Source organism: Sphaerodactylus townsendi, linkage group LG06 (assembly GCF_021028975.2).
Source record: "Sphaerodactylus townsendi isolate TG3544 linkage group LG06, MPM_Stown_v2.3, whole genome shotgun sequence".
Classification (NCBI taxonomy): domain Eukaryota; kingdom Metazoa; phylum Chordata; class Lepidosauria; order Squamata; family Sphaerodactylidae; genus Sphaerodactylus; species Sphaerodactylus townsendi.
The window spans coordinates 87,112,090-87,138,127 of NC_059430.1; the positions used below are offsets into that span (position 1 = coordinate 87,112,090).

Consider the following 26,038-nt stretch of genomic DNA (forward strand, 5'->3'; position numbering starts at 1 on the left):
CTTGACCAAGCAAGTGGTCTCTTGAAAGTTTTGGTTTGTATCCTAATCCTTGTTACCATTCACAAAGCACCCTTTTCCATTGCAGGCACAGTCTTACACCGCAACACATTTTTCATTTTCATTTTAACCTTTAATGGCATACAAATTATTTCCATTTAAAAGAGAAAAGAGAAAACTTTTAAAACATTTAAAAGAGAAAACTTTTAAAACATTTAAATATGGGTATTTAAAATGCTTTCCAAGAATTTAGCCACTGCCAAGGTGATCGATGGATTACAGTCACTTAGCAGAAAGCGAGTGGCCTGGAACTTGGAGTGCTCAAGTCTTGGAAGCAGCAGAGCGTGAATTAAAATCATGCGCAGGTTACTGTGAAGACAGCATTCCAGAAGAATATGGGTTATGGTTTCTATAGATCCACATCCGCAACGGCATAGTCTCTGATGTTTAGGGATCTGGAGGTATCTCCCTGAGGTTTCCGCTGATGGGAAAATATTGAGGCGTGCTAGCATGAATGCACGACGTTGGTTGATGGATAACAGAGATGAGAGATATTTAGCTCTTGCTCTGTAACTTGGTTGTATTCCGAGGGAGCGGACACCGCAACACATATTACTCGGGTGCTTCTGCTTATCCAAGATGAAGTTGTTTCATTGACCCAAAAAGTACTTAGTGCTACAGGAACATGCTCTGTAGTGGAGGATCAGCTCTATAACAGATAGAGAGGTGCACAGACAGTGGCTTACCGGACCTAAATGGCGCCTGGGGGCATGATCAGCTCCCTGCGCCTCCCCCTGGCTCCCAGCACCTCCCCCCTGCCTTGCTCCCAGCACCCCCCTGTTCCCCACTTATGGGAGCTAGCAGGGAGGCCAGGGGAGGGCAGGGCTCGGGGGTGCTGTGGCAGCATGCCAGCTCCTGGGATGGCCTGCTGCCATAGCGCCTGCCTGGGCCATCAAGCCTTGCCCCCAGCCTCCCTGCAGACTGGCTCCTGCCCTCCCCGGGGTCTGGGAAGGGCAGGAGTTGGACTGCATGGAGGCTGGGGGGCGCGCTCAGCGGTGTCTGCCAGGGCCACCCACTGGCGGGGCTTGGCAGCAGGTGGCTCGGGCGGGCACCACAGCAGTTGGCCAGCTCCTGCCCTCATCAGCCTCTGGGGGGGCGGGAGTTGGCATGCAGCTGCAGTGGACATCTCAGCTGGTGAGCGGCACCCCGGCACAGGTGGAGCCGCTGGGCACCGACCAGGTTGCCCTGCCATGGGAGAGGCCATGCGTGGGGACCCACCGCCCCATGTGATGAAATGGTATGCACCCAGGGGCATGGGATATCCCATGTTCCCATTAGTGGTATGCCACTGGACACAGATGGAAGAAGGATGTACGATCCAAGCCAATGGTTTTAATACCATACAAGTAAATTTGTATTATTTAATATAATGCAATTAAAGTCTGACGTTTGAGAAGGCTCTGCAAGGCATAGGTGGAGACTGGGAAGAGGCAGTGCAAGGGTCCAATACTTTGTACTTGTTAAAATAAAGGGACAGGTCATAAAGTTGCTTTCTCCTTTGAATAAGTAAGACTTTGGAGTAGGGCAGCAAGAGAAGGAAAAGGTATGGATGGGGGTGGGAAATGATACTGTACTGATGGCACAACATCACTTTTTGCAAATACTTGGAAGTGATGCCATGTTACTGCCATGACACTTGTGTGATGCTCTGGGATTTGCTAAAACATTATAGGTAAAACCATGGTGTTTTGTCTGAATCCTACAGCTTCCTATTGATGAAGCGATGCTGGAAGTGATGTTTCACTCTTGGTATGACATCACTTTTCCAGCAGTTTTCCATCTTCCCACATAACAAGTGGAGTGGGTAGCAAAGGGGAGACCCAGCCTCCCTACTTTGAAAGCAGGTATGTTGTGTGCGTGTATTCTCTGTATGATTCACCTTTCTCAATGATTCACCTTTCTCAATGAGACAAAAGGGTAACTCAGTGCTCTGTGGCATATACAATATACAGCAAGTTTCTGTATCAAGGCATCAATATCTAAACCTTTTGCTACTTTCATCCCCAAAAAACATGTGCTATTTCATTTTTTAAAAACCCTCCAATATTGGAAGCAGAATAAACCATTACAATAAATGTCTTCAGTGTTCCTTAATTTGTATAAATAATTGTGAATTCATAATTTGTATGACATTAGTGTAGTGCTTGGAGGATTTTTGTGTGTGTGTCAAGTTTCTTAAAACACTCCTAGAACAACTGTATCGATTTCTATATCTCAGCAGCTGGGTAGTTTTAGATATGTATATTACTCCAGAGAAAACATCCCTAAAAGGTATATCACAACTACAGCCATTTCATTTGAATGTACCCTAAAGGGACAATGTTTGACTTTGCACAATGTATTTGAGTGGTATTATGCTTCTAATTTAAACATTTGAATACATTAATACTGGTTTAGTGCAGTTAAGGAAAACATGTCTAAGAGGTTCTCTTGTCAAGTCCTGTTCTTTGTAACATGTACAGCTTCTAGTCATTCAAAATTTATTTGCTATGCACTGTAATCATAATGAATTGATCATAATGAATTCATTTACTATTAATGTGGCTGTCAGGTCTGCTTCCAAGATGTTCTTGTAAAAATGGCATTGATTTAGCATTTTTTAATGGAGAGTGTTTGTTTTAATCTGCCCTGTTAATTTAAAAAGCAAGGAAGGTTTTCAGCAGCTGTGAATGAAAAGGTGGTTATCACAGACTTGCAGATAAGTGCAAATAATGTAGTATTCCACAAAAGGGATGTCAGTATTAAAAAATGAGGAACCTGGAGCGGGTGGTAGCAGCAAGCCACTTGCCATGACTCTCAGTCTTTAAGCTCTAACAAACAAGGAATGGCAGCACTATAAGTCATTGAATTCTCTCCACCACATCCACCACTATTAATGTGTTCTTTAAAAGGCAATAGAACCAATTCAGAGATGATGAGCTCAACAAGGACTATTAGTCATGATGGCTAAAGGGAACCTCCATGTTCAGATGTAATAGACATCATTTGTTCAGAGATTTTGGCCTCAGAGCTTCATTGTTAGAACTTTGGGGGGTGGGGGAAGGGTAGTTGACCAGTGTGGGATACAGGGTGGTGAACTGGATGGCCGAATCCAGCAGAACTACTCTGAACCAGGAATTCTTTATTTGTTTTATATATATATTTATCCCACTCTTTCCAACTAAAGGGGCTCACTGAAATAACATATTAAAAATATAAATTGAAAGCCTTCTGAAATGTGCATTGTCAAAGGCTTTCACGGCCGGAATCACTGGGGTGCTGTGTGGTTTCCAGGCTGTATGTCTGTGTTCTAGCAGCATTCTCTCCTGACGTTTCACCTGGATCTGTGGCTGGCATCTTCACAGGATTCTCTGAAGATGCCAGCCACAGATGCAGGCGAAACGTCAGGAGAGAATGCTGCTAGAACACGGCCATACAGCCCGGAAACCACACAGCACCTTCTGAAATACATTTTCATTTGTTGCCTGTTTTCAGATAAGAGGCTTACAGCCCCATCCAAGCACCTATGCCGCCCTGTGCCATTTCCAAGGGGGCTTTCCAGCAGCTTCGGGAGGCCAAAAACGCAAAAAGCCTCCCTGTCACTGGAAAGCCCCATTCGGCTTAATGAACTTATGCCATCAAAAAGCCCTGGCCAACAGAGTAATGGGTTCAATTAGCTGGGTGGAAGCCAGCTAGTGTCAGCTCCTCCCCTGGCCATACTCCCGTACCACCCTAGTTAGGCCAGCAGCTGGGGCATAGGGATGCTGGTGCAGTGTTCAGCATCGTGTACTACCACTGTGGAGGGCTGTGACCCCACCTGCTGGCAGATCTCCCCCTCTGGTGGGGCAATGCCCCAGGGAGAGCAAATCAACTGGCACAGGTCCACGCCACTACCAACAGCAGATTTGGCCCTCCTCTTTGGATGGGGCCATTCACAAGAGCATATTCTGTAAACATAGAATCACCTCAACAGTGAAGGCCTTGTCTCAACCACCTTAAAAATGCAGATGCTTGGAAGAGAATTTTCTGTCTGTATGGATATCTATCTGTCTATCCCATTTGTCTTACTTTTTCACTTCCCATAACAGGTTTTAATTATAGCTAAAAATCAAGAACTTTTTCATAACAATGGATGGAAAACCACAGGACTCTTCTCCTGATGCAAGAGGCCGATGGTGTGGATCCAAAGGAATTGATCTAACCAATAAAACATGAAAGAATAAAATAATTTAAAAATAATAAGGCAACAGTAAAAATAACTATAGTGAAGGAAAAAGCAGATGGATGTTAATCACTGGGGAGAAGTACAGACAAACAAGATGAGCTTAGCTCAAATTCTGTGATATAATAATGAGGAGGTAAGGCTATCTGTATGACAGAGTTCCACAGCTGGAGTTCTACCACAGTGAATGCCATTGAACTGGTAGCCATCTTCCTGACTTTGGAAGATTGTAGTTATCTGGGGGAAAGGCCTCAATAGGATGGTGTACATTGATGTGCAAGTTCCTTATGGAAGCAAACAGCCTTTTAGGTGCACAGGTATCAAAATGATAAGATTTTGTAGGCTAAAATCAGCACCTTGGCATGTTTCTGAAAAACAAACTTTGAAGCCAGTAATGATTCTAAAGCCATGGTGGATAGTGGTATGTATCCAAACTCACAATAGAGTGGTATTCTGTTTGCCAACAAAGGGGTAGAAATATCTGATGGTCCTCTTCCTGAGGGGCCATTGATCACCAGGAATAATATAACTTTCTTGGATATCTTCTTGCCATATTCTGTGCCTGGGCTAGGAATGATTACCAATTCCTGTTTTTTGCAATTTTAGTCCAAAAACGCCTCATTTAACTTTAACTTCTTTCTTGTTCTAATCTAGCTCATGATTCATTGTCATCACATTTCCTGTTTACTCACACTGAATCTTTTCCCCTAAGATGTACACTTTTTTTAGTGTTGTTTGTGCAGCAGTAAGTATTGTGGCAGGCAATGGCAAACTGCCCTCCAAACATTTCTTGCCCTGTGGAGTCACCAGAAGTCAGTTGTGACTTGATGGCAAAAAAGCATTGTGTCTTATAAATATATTACATGTATAAATTACTTACATTATGCATATTAATACTTTGTGCAAATCAAACACCATTACACAAACCTAAAAAAATGGCAAAAATAGGGGAACCAAAACCACTGCCAAATAAGAAAAAAAATGAACTAGAGAATTTTGGCCTTCCTCCAGGGATTTCATAGCTAGAATAACTCCTTACTGTGAATGAAATAATGATTTCTCTTTTTCCTTTCACAATAGTGTGCCTGTATACAGTTTCCTGAAACTCAAAGTATGTGGCAGGGTGGGGGGTTTGTTGGTTATTGTTTTGTCGTCAAGTCACAACTGATTTATGGCAACCCTGCAGGGTTTTCAAAACAAGAGATCTTGGGAGGTGGGTTGACATTGCCTGCCTACACATCACAACCCTGCTATTCCTTGGAGGTCTTCCATCCAAAAATTAGGCAGGATCAGGAAAGTATTTGTTACCTTCTGTCAAGATGAAGGTAAGAAAGACCTTGGAAAAATTATAATATTTTATGCACTACTTAGCTCTGGTGAGAAAAAAATGGTCTCTTCCTAGGCTGCTGCCAGAGAATCTCTGCCATCCCATCTCATTGCATTTTTCTCCTTTCAGCCACCCACAGCAAACTGACCTTTCTCTTGGAATTATTGTCCACAGCCTCCTGAAGCTGGCAGTGCTCAAAAGGTCAAATATATTTTTAGCAGAAACTTCCATTGTGCTTGGAATAGCACAAACAAATACTTATAAATAGGTAAATAGTTTTCTCTCCATTATATTGTTGTTTTAATACACTAAAATGCATATTAAGCATACTCATCTGGAAGGCAAAGTTCAGAAGGCCCCAGACTAGCTTTCTAACCAAGAACAAAATGCCTGCTAGTCTAGAACCATCTGAATCTTATCTTCAAGCAATTCCATCTGGTGGCAAACTTGGTTATGCCAGTTGTTGTGGCCTTTCCGGGCTGTGTGGCCATGGTATGATAGACCTTGTTCCTAATGTTTCACCTGCATCTATGGCAGGCAAAACGTTAGAAACAAGTTCTACCAGACCACGGCCACACAGCCTGGAAGGCCCACAATAATCAGTTGAGTCCAGCCATGAAAACCTTCAAAAGTACATTGGTTATGCCACTTGATAACTACGAGGACCTAACGGCATGATGCGGGGTCTTCATGATACATTGAGGCCAGCAATGAGGACCATCGGTCATATCTGTGCTTGTGAGTTTCTCTTCTGGGAAGTCAATTCCCATTTGCACAGGGAAGTCCAATTTGGATTGGGACCATGGCATGCAGAGAGAGGGAGCTTATATGTTCCACCTCCGTGCCAGGAGGCATTATTTGCCCCATTAGGGAAACCTACATTTACCCCACCAGTTTACATGGAGCTCTCAATAGGGCAAATAGCATCCTTGGACTACCTCAAATTGGGGAACAGGCACAAGGAAAATCAGGCTCCCACACTTGTGAGAACTGAGTTCTTTCTAGGAAAGTTACAAGCACCTGTGTGATTGAAAGGCTTTGTGGCAGACCCAAATGCAATACAAAGACTATGTATCCTGCAGTTAGGCCCTTAGTGTACACCAGACAGGACCTACACTAGTCAGAAATTGTCAGTCACTTCTGGATCTCTAATGTGTTAACCTCTGAGATACACCTTTTTCCAAACAAGTGGCTGCCTCATTTAAAGGTTACATTTTAAAGCATATACTTTAAAAGTGTACTTCTAAAAAATGTAATGCATGAAGAACCTGTTACTATTGACAGAAGTTCTTCTCTTAAGGCTGACTGTCATGCCAAAATCTATTTATCCGAGCATAAGTTGTATATTGAATGCATGCCAAGGTCAGTGTGTTGTTCCTTTAGATATTTCCTGACACATTTTAAGCTGCTTGTAATCGGAAGCAGCTTCTCTAGCACTTCATAGTGTAGCTATTTTCATTCCAAATCTAACTTACATCTTTCTATGTCTTTTTTTTGGCTGTGTATCAGCACTTGGTTAAGAGTTAACATGGTGCAATGATTTAGTTTCAGCAAGGACATTTTTGTTCATATCACAGTTGGTAGAACTTCCTATTCCATTGAATCCAGGGCAAATTTACATAGTGCACTAATATATAATATCCTGGTAAGAAGATTTTATTCATAGAAGAGTTCAGTTGTCAGGGAAATCCCTAATTAAGATTATAATGAAAGTTTAGCTGTTCTTTAATCCACATCTCATAAATAAACCCTAAATTTGGCATTGCTGGGACCTAGATGTTTGTTCTAATTTGGTGGAACACATTGCTAGAATGTGTTGTTCTTGTGAGGACTTTGGACTCAGAATATATTTCATGGCTGATTTATGAGCTTCCTGAAAAAACAAAGTTTGTAATGACATTTTAACAAACCCTTAACTGAATTAGCATAACAAATGACAGTGTAATAATACCTTTCATCCTTCTGCATTTGTGCAGATTAACTCACACTAAAAGAGCTGTTGCCAATGGCTGAAATAATTTTTTTTTAACCACAATTGGGCACTATGCGAGAGAGGGTATTTAGCAGCTGAAAGTCAACTGCCTACTACAAAGTTTTATTCAACCTACAATCTTTGTCTTGAGGTATCATTTAATATTGGATCTTGCCACTGTCTGAATATAGACTTAAAATAGTAATTTCAAAAATAAAAACCAAATTTAAAGTGTAAATTTTTACAGCAATGATTCTAAGTAGAAAAGATTATTTCTCTGATTTTATGGACTTAAATTTTATAGATTATATTTCCTCAGCTGTGACACTTTCCTGGATCCCCTGAACCAAACTTCACCAAACCTAGGTGGTATCATTAGGAGAGTCTTCTAAAGATACCCTGAAAGTTTGGTGCTACTACCTCAAGACAAAGATTGTAGGTTGAATAAAAGTGCCCTGTGGATGGACTCACAGTGACATCCTAAGCAGAAATCCATTGAAGTCAATGGGTTTAGAAAGTATACCTCTTCTTAACATTGCAATGTATACATCCAAATCTTAGATTTTAGTCCATTGTATGTCAGTTCAAATAGATGGTCATGCAGTTACAAAAGTCTGAACAAAAAAATCTGAATAGCAGGGGAGCTTCCTTATTTGAGTCCTGTCCACTAAAATGTTTCTCCATATGTAGTACAAAATTATAAAAGGGTTTATGAGATTCTAAGTCCACTCACTAGAAAAAACAATTTGTAGATAGAAAATTAGCACCATTAATCTCACTTTGGTTTTACCATTTTATAGCATCCCTTTTTATACTTAGAACATATTCCAACAATGTACAAATTATGAAAAACAAGGTTTTACTTGCTTAATTTATCATGTCTCAACCTCAATCTGGTGAGCAAATGAATAAAATGCAAAATTTCTTCATTTTTAATGTTATTTCATCATCTGTACTTTTTAATTCCATCAAATATTAATAAAGTTGTCTTTTCAAAAATGCAAATATTGATACACTGTTTTTAACAGTGTAGAAAACAGTTGTCAACCATTGTCCAAGGGAGATCAACTGTAGCAGGGTAATAGAACATACACTATGGTTGCCAACCTCCAGCTAGAGCCTACAGTCCGCCTGAAATTCTAACTCTGTTTCCATGGAGAAAATGGTGGCTTTGGAGGGCAGATTTATGGCATTAAATCCCTTCTGAGCTGTCATCCCTCCTTTCTCAAAGTACTGCCCGGAAAATCTCCCAGAATATCTTTAAGTGAAATTTGCAACTCTGAATTGTATGCATTTCTTGGGTAATATCCTATCCATTGTAAATTTAAGATTTGGGCCCCTTGAACTGGTAGCATATGAAAAGCCATATTCATGATCCGCTTATATCTCAGTGCTGCATGCCAACCATGCAATGCCTTGATCTACAGCTCTCTGCCTGTTGCTTTGACTCCACAGAAAAATATAAGTAGCTTGTAGTAGTTCTTGCCTCCTGAATTACACCTCCATAGACAATGTATGCTTTTACAAAGAAAATATGAAAAGAAAAGCCTTCCAGCAAGTAATTTGGGCATGTGAGTTGTTTTAATACCTTTAAGCCCTCTTCAAGTAGAGCTATTTGCTTAGCTTTGAGGAAGCTCTAAATCAGGCTGGTTCTGATTTTAGATCCATGTATGTTCACAAAGCAAGGAGGGCTCAGTGTGTGTACAGCCTTTGTGTTATATTTGTGGGAGAAGAGTCATGAAATCATTGGTTCTAGTGACTAACTACTGACAGTTCATTTGGTAAGATTTTTTTAACGTGACACATTTTTATAGTAAGCCTAGAAAAAGACAGCTAAGTGCTACTTAATATATGCCCAATTTAAGCATTTTGGATGGTTTAGAGGAAACTGATGAGCTGTTTATTGCTTAACTACTCTCTGGAGGTAGTTTAACATCTGTGATATTCAGTGTGTTGTACTTTGCATTTTTTGTGTTAGAAGTGTCACCAGAATAATGAAATAGATTCACACTGAAACTGATGAGTAGCTAAAGTTTCTGATATAAAGCTAACTGAACATAAATAAGAAATTATGTTTAATTCATAAGAAGCACCAATCTGTAGCTTAAGCAAGTGTTACACTGAGAAATGTCACAAATATGTTTTACAGTTACTTCTTTTGACTACACAGAAACACTGCCTACACCTGTCAGTGCTGATTCAAGCCGGCAGGCTTCAAGCCTCCAGCTCTAGCTTTATATTGTTGGCAACCTTATCTTTCCACTAACCCTCCTTGGCCAGTGGAAATTAAAAAAAATCACTGGCATTGCACATAGTATGATAACACTGCTGGAGAAAATCCATAAGTGAAATCATGTTGCTCTAGGAATCCCTGGAAGTGCTATGGTTCTACTACAGAGTTTTCTGTGATTCCTACAACAATATAATGTCACTTCTAGTTTTCCTTGGGAGTGCCATCATTCTGTTGTTGCATGATGTTGACATTTCCATATCCCCACCCCTCCAGCCTGGTGGCAGCTATTGGCTGGCAACCCTACACAGCAAGGAGTCATTTTATCAGTTTTGCTTGCACATGTAAAAATCCTCTGTGGAGTCCAACCCCAAACTAGTATTGCTTGGTGTGTTTCCATTACTGGTTTAAATAATGGGATCTTAGTTGTGTTGTTAAAAGTACTTTCAGGGCAAGGTGTTAGTGCTGAGTATTTCTGAATGAGAGATGTACTGCTTGTGATTCTTCAAAACAAAAAAGAGCAGTCAGTACCATATGCATTTGCAGGAGAATGCTTCCTGTAGCTTGAAAGCCATATTTTTCTCTGTAATTTGGCATATTTCTGTTGTGCTAATGGGATGCAAGAACAACCCTTGAAGAATGAAGAGCAATCTTGATAATTTCAAGCATTAAGTCAACTAAATTCTCGGTTTTTCTGAGACTGACTGAGGCTGGTTTGAACAATAACTGCCCATGCCTCTCATCTTGAATAGCTTGTCCCTGTGCTTTAGCTGACATCTGTAAAATACGGCAGAGGCAGAAAGGCTATTTCTTTGCAGCAGATGGGGGGAGTCTAGAATGGATGCTGAGAAATAAATATATGCTGCAGCCAACCATTTCTTCCATTTTCTTATTTATAGAAAAGGGGGATTTGAAATCAATATTTTCCATGCAACTTGTTTTGTTTTACAAATCAGATCAGAACTATTTCATTTGTTAAAGATAATGCAAAAATCTGTAAACCCAGACATTTAATTTTTTCTGGTCTTCAGCTTCCAGTGTGAGAGACTGATATATTTGAAGTCATAACCAAAGAAGAAACAGCTATTGTAAAACCTTTCCATATATCCATTTATTCATACCCTAATGGAAGAAACAGTTCAGAATATCTCTGTTAAATCCACATGCAACAGGGTCTATAAGTTCAAGAAGGAAAAATAAACTGGTTCTGCTCCTATGGTGTTTGTACTGTAGCGGGTCCACTGCAGGAGTTTTGAAAAGAATTGACAAATTGGTGATTTTTGAAAAGTCCAGGATGAGGGAAATATCATGGGACAAACCCGCTTTAGGACCGGGAACCATGCAAACCTCTTGGCCAAACCGGGATGTTTCCAAGGTGTTTCCTTGGCCAAATCGGGATGCTCAACATGGGATATTTGGACCATGTAGAAATGACCATAAACAGTTGGTTTCTGTGGCAGAAAAGAAATAATTTTAGCAACATTAAGGCTTATTCTTTTATTTATGTTAAATGGTTGATTAGGCAAACTCTTTACTGATACTGTTTTGGCAGGCTAATGTTTTCCATTTGGGCCAGGTTTCCAAATGTGTGTATCAGAATTCCAGCATACGGTTCATATTCTCAGTGACCCTGTAAGTCTTAATTAGTGCCATTTTAGAACATCAGTGTACAAGACTGGCTTTTCCAAGGCTACCCCTTCACTTTGTGATGGTCCCACTCAGCAAGGCCATGTTTCCTTTATTCCACTGTGACCTTCCCCACAGTGGAGGACCTCAGATTGCCGAGGAGAAGGTCACAGTGGAACAAAGGAAACATGGCCTTGCTGAGTGAGACCATCACAAAGTGAAAGGGTAGATTGTTCTTCCTTTCTATATCCTCCACACTCAGTTGGAAACATATTAAGGGGGGAGGACAAATGGTAATGAAAGTCAGATAATTTTATTTGAAATCATATGAAAGGAAACTTGAATGTAAAAATAAATAATGCACATTTAATGAACTTCATAATTATAAGTCAGCTGTGTGCTTGTAATAATATGTAATAGTTTGTTGGTGTTATATATGGGTTTTGTATTTTTGTATATTTATAATACAATTTTTTAAAATAATTGTTTTTAAATTAAACAACTAATCTCAGTACAGAACAACAGATAAACTTTTAAGTGTTCGTAGAACACAAATTGAAAAGACTAACCTGGGATACTTCATGCTGCATAAGAAGGCATTCGTTTCAGAGAATGCCGAAAACAAACACAACCCCACAGCATCGTTGGAGTACCAGTAGCAGCCAAAACTGATTAATAGGCCAAGACACATTTGAGTGATGCTTTCCCAATTCCTGTCTGCTATGTTTTTTTGTTGTTGGTTGGTTTGTTTGTTACTCACAGGTGATATAAGACTTACAGGTCTTTAAAAATCAAAGGTTCTGATTTGAAAAAGTCTTGACCTATGGCTTGATCAAATTCAAATTCAGAAGTTAATAAGGAGACAAAGTCAATGTGTGCTGTTCATTGTTTGAAAAGTAGTGCATGATTTCTCTGAGAATTGCTTTAGCTTCATCAAGATTTCTTTCTCTCATCTCTGGGCCAAGCAATGCCCAAAAGGGTATTTATTATAAGCTAATGCCATTCTGCATGCCAAATTTTCTCTCCACTCTTTTAGAAGGATGTTGCTAGTGCAATTGGCTTTTCATGGTTAATGGATGAAGAGTTTTAACAGGAAAAGCACTCAAGCAGTTTAAAATACCACAAAATACAAGTTGCTTATACTTTTGTAACATTGATTCATCCCTGATGCTGGAATATATTATCACTGATTTGATTCAGAAGGCAGGAAGGCCCATGAATGCAGAAGATTCCTTCTTCCAAATCAGAACTACCGGTACTTTCCTTCCTCAGTGTTCAGGACGCAATGCTTCCTGCATATCTTTTCATTACAAGATAAGTAAAATATATGACTGCCATCACAGTGAAATATAATTTAATTAGTAGAATTATAAGCATTCCTGCTATTTTTACTCCCACACATATGTGGGCAGATTTCCGTGTTCTCAGCTGTGAAAAGTCATGGGTAATTATGTATAAATTGGAAAATCCATTAGTACTCTGACAAACATGTAGCCTTAGCTATGGTTTTAATATTTAGATCCCACTCCAGATGGTTGGGCTGGGTTTTCTCTGTGATAATTCTTTGTTCTTGAAGGTTGAACCAACATTTGTTTATCATTTTAGCATTCTAGCCTTGGGAACTCATCTTCATGGTACAATTTTTAGGCTAGAGTTGTGTGTCTGCTCTGTTGGTTGGGTACATATAAATTAATCTCAGATAGCTGTTCATATGTTTGCCTGAAGCCATCGTTAGCTATTTCTTCTTTCTCCCTTAGTCTACAACTACTGTATCTATGCCAACAATCATCAGTAATTTTGCTGGAGCTAAGATGCTTGGATAAAGTTAGCCCAGAGAGAATCACCTTTCATGCTGACCTGTTAGGTGATGTAGCTGGAGAAGGCAGATTACTGAGACACTCTTTTCTCTTTTGATTCTGGCACAAGGTTTTAAAAGAGCCAGTGGCATCGGTGGGATCAGCCCAAGGGCTGCTCTGAGCTATCTCTGATACAACAGGCCCTTAGAAGTTCTTTCTGCACAAAACATTTAAAACATTTGCAGAATGTTTTCAGAATGTTTTGAAAACAAATGTTTCAGTGGTTTTTGTCTGCATTCTGCCTTTTAAAACATTCTGCAAATGTAACATTCTGAAATAAAACGTTTCAGGTAGTTTGCACTGAAAACGTTTCCTTAAAAAAAAACATGCGCATGCATATATTCAATGCTTCAAAGAGGTTTCAGTCATTTTCTCTAGCTTGTGGCCTCACCCAAGTATGAACAATGACATGATTTCCTGTTCACATGTTTGGCTCCCCCCCGCCCATGTGATTGTTGTGTGATTAGAAAGTACCAGGGAGGGGGGAATCTATGTTTCTCTGAAGGCAAAATGGTGAGATAGTGATGAAATACAATAGATGTATTCTTTGCTAGGGATTTTCCAGCCTGAAGCTGACAACCTTACTACATATGCTAATTTTCTCTAGCAAATGGCTGTAGGACTGTGAATTCTACCTTGGGAAATTCCTGGAGATTTGGGAGCAGTACCCAGAGAGGCTAGGGTCTGTGGAAGGGAGGGGTGTGATATGATAGAGTCCACTCTCTGAAGCTGCCGTTTTCTCCGAGGAACTGATCTCTGCAGCCCAGAGCTTAGTTGTAATTCCAGAAAAACACCAGGTTCTGCCTTGCACCTGGTAACCTTCCTGGCTGTGTGGTGATACACATTGTGCCACACCTTTTGAAACACCATATTTCCAGCTGCTGCAGAGTGCATCCACATTTGCCTTGTTGTTGGCTAAATACTAGATATTCGCATCACATCTCTTCAGATGACTGCCAGTGCTGTGCACTGCGTAAATAGATAGCCAGTTTAAAACAAATGGACCTTTGAATCCACTTTATATAGGCTTTCATTTTTCCAGAATCAGTATTTTCTTCAATGTAACTATTTTATGTTATAAACAAATTGTGTGCCTTGTTTGTTTATCCATTTTTTTTACATTTCTAGGGCAACAGCTACTCACAGGGGTCAAGTTATATTCAAGGATGCCTTAGCCCAACAGTTATGTGAACAAGGGGGTAAGAGTTGTTTTCATTAAGAATATTAATATTCAAAATCCATTTTGCACTTATATATATATATATAATGGCTATTTGATTATTATGGTTATTTGAGCAGCTAAGCAGCTGACAAAACATAACCAGACAACCTATTCTGTGTTATCCTGTTTATCCTGTTTTATCCTGTTTTTTTTCTCCTCTGAAACCCTCAGTTAGTTCTTCCTTAACTGCCTGAAGTATGACAAGGCTCAGAGCTCACCCACCACTGTCTTTTGTTTCGCTCCCAAGTTTACATCTTTCACACATTTAAGAGCACAAGGAGGTCAGGATCAATTGGGGCAAGCTTACCCCTATACTGATGAGGGTGCCTGCCCCTGCCCCACCCTGACTGAGGAGATAAAAAGAGAAAAGGTGCAGGTTTTGCCTGCTGGGCACTTGCACCTGTTGCGGGCTCAGATATCCAGCTTCTAGTGATGGCTTCCACCCACTTCACATCAGGCAAGGTCAACTCTTAGCTTGGCCCCAGTGGGGGTGGGACAAGGGGATATCAGTGATTCTGGGGCCTAATCTTGGGTTATTGCACAGGTGTCCAGAATCACCAAGATTACCCGTGGGAGCAACAGCAACACATAGGCCCTTTCTGCACAGCAAATTTAGGCTGGGTTGCAGCCAGGATAACAAACCCTGCTTAGGCCTGGGTCATTCACATGGCTGTCTGTCCCGTAAGCAGCCAGCATATCGGCCGGGGCACAGGCCTTCGCACAGAGGTGCATCTTTTTTCTTAAAACTTTCCTCCCACCAATGCACAGCTCCACAGGCAGGCACCCATACTTCCCCAGAGCCTTGCTGAAGCCAGAAGTCTCTGCGTGGCTCCACAGATGGGATCTGTGAGATAAGGAAAAAACCCAACTGCAAGGCTCGTTAAAACAAAAGAATCACACATATCGTGATTCTTGTAAAACCCGGGTTGGGCGGGGGGGGGGGGGGGAACGTGGAACAGACTCGCATTAGGAGCAGAATTTGTGCAAAGTTCCTCCCCCAACCCAGGCTTTATCTCACTCTTAACCCGTGTTTATTGGTTTGTGTGGAAAGGGCCATACAATCCTTCTTTTCTTTTCTCTTAAACACAATTTGTTGAATGTACAAAAAGATCTGTGTCATGACCCACCATAAGGCTTGGTTAAGTACCAGGGTGATGAATGCTTACAGTTCTTCGCCCCCTTGTAGAGCTTATTTGTGTAGAAAGGCTGTGTATAAATGTTTTAAATGAATAAATGCGTGCATTTGTTGATTTGAGGAGGTAACTCATCTTTGTCCTGGAAAGTGTAACGTTTTCCCTGTACAGTTTTCAAGGCAAGAGACTTCAGAGGTAGTCTGCCATTACCTGCCTCTGCATGGCAAATCTGGACTCCCTTGGTTTCCCACCTAATACTCACCAGGCTGACCCTATCTAGCTTCCAAGATCTGACAAGATCAGGGTAGCCTAGTCTGTCCAGGTCAGGGCCATCCTAGTTCTTTCATTTTCTTTCATTTCTTTTACTTCCTTTATTTAAACATTTTCTGGTCCCCTTATATTACGCAGACCACATTTTCAAGCCATTCATTCACAATGATTTCTAAAATGTCAAGTCCAATTTTGGCTGGCATTTTTTCTATGCAAATACATTATAAACAAGTAAAATGTGACTGTTTGAGCTCTTTGAAACATAATAAACACTAAAAAAAAAACCCAGCTTTCTCAGGGCACTAAATTAAACATGCCTCTCTTATTGGCCTTTTGCCTTTTTTACAATGAAGAGAAGGAAGATGTTATAAAGGAAATACAATGATGATGCCAATGCATGAAGGCACACATGTTCCAGAACACCCTCTGTAGGAGCTTCCCATTCTATTCTATGAAAAAGAATACATTGCATGTAAAAGTTTCCTCCTTAGGCAGCAGGGCACGGGACATAGTCCATACGCATGGTGACTGCTTCTTTTCATCAACAAGGAAGTGAAATCCCTACAGGCAACTTTCCCAGTATATTTGTGGCCTGCTTTCTGAGGGGGCCTAGCTAATGTATTTGGAGCCTGAGTGATGCATTCATTTGTCCAGAGTAGCTGCACACATGAATATCTCTTTGCGTCTGTTGTATTGTTCTATGCTTAATATATGTCAAATGTTGTTGCCCACAGAGCTATGACTACAAGTATACAATTTTTAAACCAGCAACATTGGTCTCAAAATGCTACACATTTACAGCATTATCCAATATATGTATTTCCTCTGAAGCAAGTTAGGGAGTTCTAAGTCTCATAGGCTCTGAGTCCTATAGGTTTCAAAGGGAGAGCTTTCTCACATTGGAATCAGCAGGTCCCTACATTTGAGTAGAACATGCCTATAATCTTCCACTATAGACTTGAAAATTCTTCAAAAATACTCTGTTCAGTTTTATATGACATTCCTAAGCATCATGACATTTTCAGACCTGAATTATAATATATGAAGGTCAAAACTGTGCCCTGCTGCAATAAAATGTAATAAAGAAATTATCCCAGGGGATATGAAAGTATGCTCATTGATCATTTAATGGTAGCTTCACATTTTTTGTATAATTTCTGACACTTAAATGAAAGATGAAATTTCAAATTAGTCAAAAGTTACCTGAGGCTGTAGAATTTTAGGAAACGGTGTGATCTTAAGATTAAAGTTTTATCGGCAAGAAGTTAAGAACTGCTGTTGTAGGCATTTAATACTTACTCAGCCTTACAAATAATTCATTTCAAAATGAAAGTGTAACTGTAACTTGTATATGAACAGTTTTTCTTCCATTGCTTTCAAACAAATAATGAAATGCATTTAAAATATAAATCTGTAAAGGTTCATCTATCTAGGGTTGTCAACTCCAAGTTGGGAAATTTCTGTAGTTTTAGAGTTGGAGTCTGGGGATGATGTGATTTGTGGGGAGAAGGGATGTCAGCATGGAATAATGCTGCACAGTCCAACCTCCAAAGCACCTGTTTTCTCCTGGGTAACTTATTTTTGCAGTCTAGAGATAACTGGTAATCCCAGGAGATCTCCAGGCCCACCTGGAAGTTGGCAATCCTAATCTCAACAGAACAAAAATCTCTTCAGGGTAATCAACATATTTCTACGTATTGGAGGTCTGGAAGTGCCTAACCTCCTATTATATTACTGGGTGGCCCGAGAGCCTTGAGGTTTTTTGAAAGTAGGAATTTTTGCTTGGGTTTTTGTTCAGATTTTCCAGATTTTTATGGCTTGTGACCAGGGTTCCTGAAACTGCCTCAGTGTTGCTGGGAGATTGAAGGGCAGTGACTGGGGAGGATAGAGTTTTGAGAAAGCTGTGATATTACTCTTTACTATAGAGACCAAGAGAAATTCCTAGAGTATTTGGGGTTCTTTCACTCATCAGTTTTTGAGAGCAGGAAATGTGGATGGCATTGTCTGGTAATTACCCACTCTGGATGGGAAAATAGGAAGGCTGCTTGTGATCAGAATATTTATTGTATTTGGGTCAGTGATATTATCTTGATTCCTACATATAATTTTTTTAGTCTGCCCATCATTTAAGATGATATTCACAAGACTGTACCTCTTACCCATGGGATTCTACCTCCCAGCTCTCAGGCAAGTAGGATAAAGCTTTCCCATTCTAAACACAATCAAAACCACCAGTTTCAGATTGTGCTGGAAGAAAAAAACATGCCTTAAATAAAGACATGTTCTGCACAGTGTGAAATAGGTGGGAGAAAGCAGATGAGAGGATTTTCCTCACCTGCACATTCAGTTTTTGTAATACATAAAAAGACTTCACATGAATGGTTGGATTTGTTTGTAACCACTCTGTGTCTTTGGGACTACTTTTAGTTGAAAAGAGAGTGCCTTTCAAATTCAGAAGTCTTCTTCCTCACCCTGGCACAGCAGGTAGATTACCTATTGTGGGGGGAATGGAAAGTGACAGGACTCTATGATCCCAAATAGTATGGCTTCCTTTCTGCTTGTAAGAGGATGAACACAACACCACCACCACCAAAGATACCAGGTACTGGGCTTGAAATGTGGAAACTTATATTCACCTCTGATGCCCATGGATGGCTCTGGTGCCTCTCTGACCCCTTCTGCACATGGAGAATAATGCACTTTCAATCCACTTTCAATCCACTTTGCAGCTAGATTTTACTGTGCGGAATAGCAAAATCCACTTGCAGACAACTGTGAAAGTGCCTTGAAAGTGCATTATTCTGCATGTGCAGAAGGAGCCTAAGAAAGACAAATAACTGAAGCATTTGTTTTGCATGTGTGAAAAAAATGAATACAAATGTATAGATCAAAATGTTAATATCACATTTACCTTCTGCCTCATTGAATTCTGTTTTGTTTATTTTTTAGCTCCAACAGAAGCCCCTTTGCATCCTCTGTTAGGTATGTCAGTAAAATTGTTATCTTATTTTGTTTATCACACTTGGAATTTTATTGCATTAAATCTGAATTTTGTGCCTTCTTATAATATTGAAAGTGTTGCTTGAAGAAAACTCAGATGTCACACTTCAAAGATAATTGAATATATTTAACTTGATCACTGGTCTCCCATGGCTGTTAGCTGATTAATCTCAAATTGTTATATTCTAAATTAAGAACCTCTCAAGTCTCTTGTCCTCAGGTGAGTAAAACAAGGTCTAAGAAGAAGTGTATTTCTAATGTAATCTCTGATTGGGCTGAAGCTCTTAATATTTCTCGTTCTATATTTTTATGCCTAGTATACATAGTAAAGTAGTTGAAAGATAAATTTAACAAATATTACTCTGTGTCTTCTCAGATACCTTTAATACATTTGACATCATTTGTTGGTTACATTAGTCCTTGGCAGAATTTAGGGATTGGATTCAATGATGGCGTGTAACTGCAGCTGAGCCGTCACAACGGGGCATGATTTGGTGAAGGAGCAGAGGACTATTTTGCAAAGTCCATTAATGTTGTAAATGTGGTACAAGTATTAGATAATCTGATAAATTCTTTTGCAAGTATGCAGAACTTGGATGCCAAGTCACTAGCAGAGAGTTGAGCGAGGACATGTGATACTGGCTGAGCCTGGTGTTTCATGAGGTGGGACTCTGATGTTTCACTTGTACTGAGGGAAGAACCCTGAAAGTTTCAAAGGTTATGCAAAAAGGCTGACTGGATTCAGGTTATATGTTGTTTTAACTGCTAGAGTCTGGTTCTTTGTTGTTGAAGTCCCCAGGATTATCAAACAGTTGTGGGGGTTGTCGTTAAAATAATAATTTGAGTGAATGGAAACTAAACCCTCTTACACATTATATCACTGCATGGGCCTCTGTTTCTTATTATTCTTCCATTTCTGCAGTTCTGCCTACCTGCCTAGCTAGTTCAAACAATGTATTTCCTTCAGTCACTGGGGGGTGGAGGGGGGTGGGGGCAGCTGTTGTCTCAATATGAATTGTAGTAGTACTTGAGCAGTCCCATATGGATACTGTGGATATGCAGACATGCTGCAAATAAGTTTTTGAAGCTCAAAAAATGTCTAAAGATGCTCCATCCCCCTCCTTCATGCTGTTTCTCACCCTTTCCAGCATGATATAGACTTCTCTCACTTCCTCTTTGCCAACTCTGTGAGAGGTTTGTCAACAGAAACTGTTTTCTTCTTTTCTTTACAATACCAGCAATAACTGCCAACAACAGTCTACCTCAATTACTGTCCAACAAGAATCCCACTGCCTGCAGAATGGCACAAAAGCGCTTTTCAAAAAATGTAGGCCCAGTGGGCTGAAAATTCTCTACTCATTTAACCAAAAGCAATGCCTTTTATGCCTTGGTGAAGAGAATGATGTCTTACATTGCTCTATTTGTCACCAATTCCTCCCTCCAAGGTATGATAGAGTTTCTTGCCTAAAACTGTCATTGTGAGGAAACCTTTATCCAACGCCACTCAAGAAAAAGATCTGAGTACTTACACTGTCTTCTACCAGCAACAGGTAAACCTAGGCATTATCAGTTACAACAGTTCCAAGCCTGAACTTGACCACTCTGGACCCAACAAAAATACAGAGAAGGCTATAGGTTGTGCCTGTCTTCCCAGCATGCAGCTCCTTGAAGCCTGTGCTAAGAAAAAGCTCAGCACAAACACCTGAAAAAATCTTTCAATTCAAAGTCATTGTCCACCCCTTCCTGCCTTTGTCATAAAGACTCAACCCCTCACAAACCAGTTCTGGAACTGGTCAAAGAGTTGATTCCCATTCTGAGAACATATTTCCCCTAAGTCAATCACCACATTGGCCCCACTCTGTCTTGGAAAGTGAAGTACATGGATTGGAATCTCTTATTCCATGTTGTCAGTCTCCACCATCTTAACACTGGGATCCACTATCCCAGTTGGTTTTAACAGGTTTGTAGTCAATTTCATCCCAATTGCTGTGCCCAAACATCCAGTGTGACTACAGTCACCAGGGCTGGGATCCATATGCTCCCCTTGGCATAGATGATTCAGATTTACTTCCAAATCCACAAGAAGTCCATCCTCTGACATCTTTCCTTATCTGGAAATGGGATCTCCAATGATGCCAATATACTAGCCATTCACATACCCAGAGCCAACATACCAGGATTCTAGTTGACTACCTCAGTCACTCACTTCTACTCCTCATAAATGGCATTTCAGTTGGATCTTTCTCACCTGATCTTCTGATATTGGGGAAAACTAGCACTGGTTCAGTCTACTGGTCCCTCGGTGGAACCTTTCACTTGTGCTTTCACAACTTATGGGGAGACAATTTCACCCCATGGCCACCTGCTCCCATCATGTGCAGCACCTGCATGTGTGACAGTGCCCTATGAAACGTATGTTCCTGATAGTCATCAGGTCAGCCAGCAGAGTCATTGAGCTGTAGGTGTTGAGACATGAACCTCCATTCCTATACTAACTGTATTACAAACTAGAACGAGTTGACAGCTTCATGCTCACTCTGTTTAAGCACAGGCTATATCAGCCTTCTGTCTCCAAGGTGTCTTTGTTGAATCCACCTGCAAGGCTGCAATGTGGCACTTTTGCACAATATTATTTGATGAATGGAGAAACCATGAGAGATGCAACAGTCAGAAGAGCGATCCTGCAGTCTCTATTCAACTGAGAGCACACACCTACCTTCCTCAGACTGATAAACAACTCGCTACACTCCTGTGTGGGTCTGCACAAGTACTATGATGATGAAAAACAGTTGCACTTACTTATCATTGTTGTTCATTGAATGATCAGCAGTGCATTAAAGCATCCCTCCTGTCATTCTGTGAGCTCTTAACTAAATCTGATACCTTTACCACATTCTAGTGGCTGTAGAGAGAAACTGAGGGATGGGGGCTGTGTCCCCTCTGTATCACACTGAAAAGGGTGGGAAACAGCATTGGGAAGAGGGACAGAGTGCCTCTAGGCATCTTTTGAGCTTCAAAAACCTCTCTCCAGCTGGCAGACCCATGGGTGACTGCGCAGATGACCACTCCATGAACAACAGTTACAGGTATCTGCAACCCAGGGTTTTTTCCCTTCTACATTTGAGCTTCTGCCTCTATCCACCTCAGCTCACATCTCAAGCCAACTGTCTATGGGGAAAATCAGAGACATGTTTTAAGCCTTTGCCTCTGCCTTGCGCTTTGTATTTGTCTGTCTTTCTGCCGGTTTGTGCAAGCTAACCTTGTCTTATAGGCAGAATCCCAGATAATTCAGTAGCTCATGCAAAAGCAGAACCATGTTTATATATAACCTGAAACTCCCCCCAAAGCCAGTAATATGGTGCATTGATTGACAGGAAGTGGACATTCCATACACAGAAACACCATCTGTGATAATCCTGTGGGTAAGAAGATCAGTTTGCTTTTATGTTTGGATAATGTTCCTGTCAAATGTGTATCTATTGAGACTCTCACCTCCTTGCTTCTGCTGCACCAGAATCTGAAACCATTTAGCCAGAATAACTATCAGATGGGAAAGTGTTTGACCACTTCCAAATGCTGGAAATAATTTTGATTCAGAGCATTTACTGTATATTCAAATTGATATATTTTGGGTCATATCCTGATGAACAAATTGCTGCACATACCTATTATGTTGAGAAGATGTTGAGAAGAAGAGTTTGAAAAAAATATTTACTGGGAGAATTGAAATGTAAATAAACGGAAGAGAGCTGAGGTATATAAGAAAGAGGAGAGAGAGAGGTTGTATGCCTGCATATGATAGGAATTATTTTCCTTGTTTCCTTTTCAGCTGAAATGCACAGTGACAGCATTATTCTACGGGATGACTTTGATTCTTATGAGCAGCAAGGGCTGAATCCTGCAATGTGGTTAGTTTCTGGTTTCTGCTTCATTTTTATGGTTATTTTTGTACACAGTATACTATAGCTTTGTCTTCACTGCATTGTTTTCTATTTTAAATGTGGCAACAGACAAAATACTTTAAGAACATAAGAACAAGCCTGCTGGAACAGACCAGAGTCCACCTAGTCCAGCACTCTGCTAATCGCAGTGGCCCACCAGATGCCTTTGGGAGCTCACATGCAAGATGTAAAAGCAGTGGCTTTTTCCCTTAATGCATGCATGGGAACGTTACTAAAAAGAATATGAAGGACTCCCCTTAATGAAGTGGTGCGTGAAACACACAGGGACTGCAAAAATCATTAAAGTATTCATTTCCCTCTGCACCATTAGTTTCCTTGCCTTTGTAACAGCCACAATACCCCATATCTTTTAACAGGTGAAAAAAAAGGCCATGCCATATTAATGAGGTACATTTCACCTGATCATACAATAAAAGGATGAGGAGGAGTGGGGAGATGTAGAGACGGAGCTGTACAAAATAGGTAGAATAGGAGAGCCTGTGAGGACTCTAAGTGGAGTCTGCTGGACGCTGCTTCCTCTCCTCTTACCATCTTCCCATCCCTGCTTCCCCAGTCTTCTTCCTTTTCCTTTCTTTTCATACACACATCTGCCTGGTTTTTCCACCCCTGCCTGACACCCTTCCTGATTTTGTCCCCTTTGCCCCATATGCCCCATTGTTACCTGCCTTATTTTTCATACTTGGCATTTGGGGCTTCATATGGCTGCCAAGATCTCTTAAGAGTACCTCGTGATCTCTCATCCACCATTCAGGTTCTCTAGGCAGCCCTATACATCAACAAGATCACCTGCCTAGCATAGATTTCTGAAGTTTGTAGAGCTCTTTTTAAGGAATCAGATCTATTGTTTTGTGGGGTGGGAGTTCCAGAGCAGGGGCACTAATCCAGAGAAGGGCTTCTGTCTCACCATCACCCACCTTGTTTCTGAAGGAGGGGGCACACTGAGCAGTGCTTCAGTAGAAAATTCTTTGTTCGTTTCATGTCTTCTGTGATTCAGTCTTAACTTTTCTAGCAGACCTGATTAGGTAAACACATCATACAAAAGGAGCTACTGGTAAAAATGATTCTAATAACAACCAACAGCAGTGCCAGGACCTGGAGTTTGCTACTCACCTGTCTGCTGTAGTTTCACAGCAGGCTGCAGCCTGGCATACTGGTTAACTGGTTGCTGGATAACAAAGTTTTTACTGTAATTTCTGTTATCTGGTTGACTACAATAATTATTTCTTGTGGTTTTAATGTGCTTTGTGGAGAAAAAGACTGAAATTAGAAATCTAATGTGTTCTCTCTCTGTATTCAGCTTTACCAAAATGAGTGCATAGATCAATGTTAATATGAAAATTATGGAGAGAAAAATAAAAATAGAAATTCAGGTTACATTTTCATGGAAGGTTAGTGCCACCCCCCCCCCCCCCCCCCCAATCATTATAGGTACAATTGTAAGACTTTTCAGTTGGTAGGGGCAATGAGCTATTGAAAGAGGTAAATAAGAAATTGAGGAACTCTTGTAGAGGGGGAACATACTTCTTTTTTCAGCACCTTTATTTCTGAATATCAATAACTGGCTGCCCTACAGATCAAACAATCTGCAATAGTCTGCTCCAGTTATAATTAAAGGTTCTGAAAACCACAAAGGAATTATGGTTGTATAACAATCCCTGTGTTAGACTTTAAATTCAAATACAATTGGGGAAACTCCTCACAAATTAAAAAGCAGACTGTGCATATTCAGGTGGGGTGGGGGTGGGGGGAGGAGTTTGGGCAGCATTTAGGGTCAGTGTAACAAAATATGGCACCAACATCCTAGCAGTGCTGGTCACCATCATTATGAGGTAGAGGAGCTGATGGTAAGGGGGCAGGGACAACACCAGCAGCAGTAGAAAGATGGAAGTAGAGGGAAGGAAATGAAGTCTGCAGTGGGGCAGGGAATGGGCTTTCCTCTCTTGCCATGAGTCCTTGGTAGATCTGTAATAAAACCAAATAAATTGATAAGTTAATAAAGCATATTAATTCTATATTTAGAGACTAGCCAACCCTGATAAAGATTGTTTTCAATGTTAATGATAAGGAGACTGTAAGATACAGCATTATTTAGACACTGACTACTAATGAAATTCCAGGGTATGTTTATCCATAGTGGCGCTCCAGTTTCATGAAGGACTTTGGAGAAGGGTGGAGTTATTCATTCAGCAGCTGAGTGATTAGGCCCACAAAGAAGGCTTCGTTTGCACTGAACTACAAACATCCTTGTCTCCCCAATGCTTTCGACCCACATTCAGTCTATGCGGGAGAAAGCTAAAAACATGATGGTCAGTTGCAGTATGTTTTGTCATAGTGGGCAATTGAATTGAACCTGTTTATTTTTCATTATCAAAATGTGCTTTGACGAAATAATCCCTTTTTGTAAGCATATATTTCTTCAGGAGCCAGCTTTATTACTGTTGTTGATGAAACTGTTACTATTATTGAAATGGAAGCATTAAGTAGTACACAAAGGATCAAAATGGACAGGTCCCTGCTAAAATGGCTTACAGTTAAATCAATTTCCATTCATGCAGCGGAGGAACAATGAGCATAGTAGCTGTGAGTTGGGATTTATATTCTGCCAACTTGCTTTTTAGAAACTACCTAGGCAGAACATAATCTAGACCGACCTATACCTAAAAGAAATAAAATAACAGAGTTCAATAGCTTATTAAAACATGGCTTGTCATTACAATAGCATCAGCAGCCAAAGTTTCCCCCTCTTGAATGGGCTGGCATTAGCAGCCAAGACCAGCAGAACCCGGCATTTCTTCCCCCATGCATTCCTTTTGTCCCTCTCTCCCTCTTTTTTGTTAGCATGTAATACTATCCTGGAGCAATAGCTATATTCTTGGTTCCTGTCTTGGCTCCTGTCCCAGGGTGGGCATCAAAGTTGCTTTGGCCACTTGCTTATTCACATTCCGGACAGTGATAAGGGCCATTTTATTTATCTACATGCCTCATTTATATTCTGTGTTTCTGACTGATACTGATGACAGACTACATACATTTATGAATATGTCAAAAATATATACTTCATGTCCAGGAACCTGCTTGCACTGACTTATCATCATCATCATCATCATCATCATCATCATCATCATCATCATCATCATCATCATCATCATCATCCAAACTTTATAAAATAAAAATAATAAATC

General features: G+C 40.5%; 1 protein-coding gene across 2 annotated transcripts in view; it reads left to right on the forward strand.

Moving 5' to 3' along the window:
- RELN (reelin) overlaps positions 1-26,038 on the forward strand; it is a 370,687-nt gene that overhangs the window by 118,676 nt on the left and 225,973 nt on the right. For both annotated transcript variants that reach the window (XM_048499920.1, XM_048499921.1), the window contains exons 4-6: positions 14,398-14,468; positions 18,844-18,876; positions 22,724-22,802. In XM_048499920.1, coding sequence (XP_048355877.1) covers positions 14,398-14,468; positions 18,844-18,876; positions 22,724-22,802 — 183 coding nt within the window. The remainder of the gene's footprint in view (positions 1-14,397; positions 14,469-18,843; positions 18,877-22,723; positions 22,803-26,038) is intronic.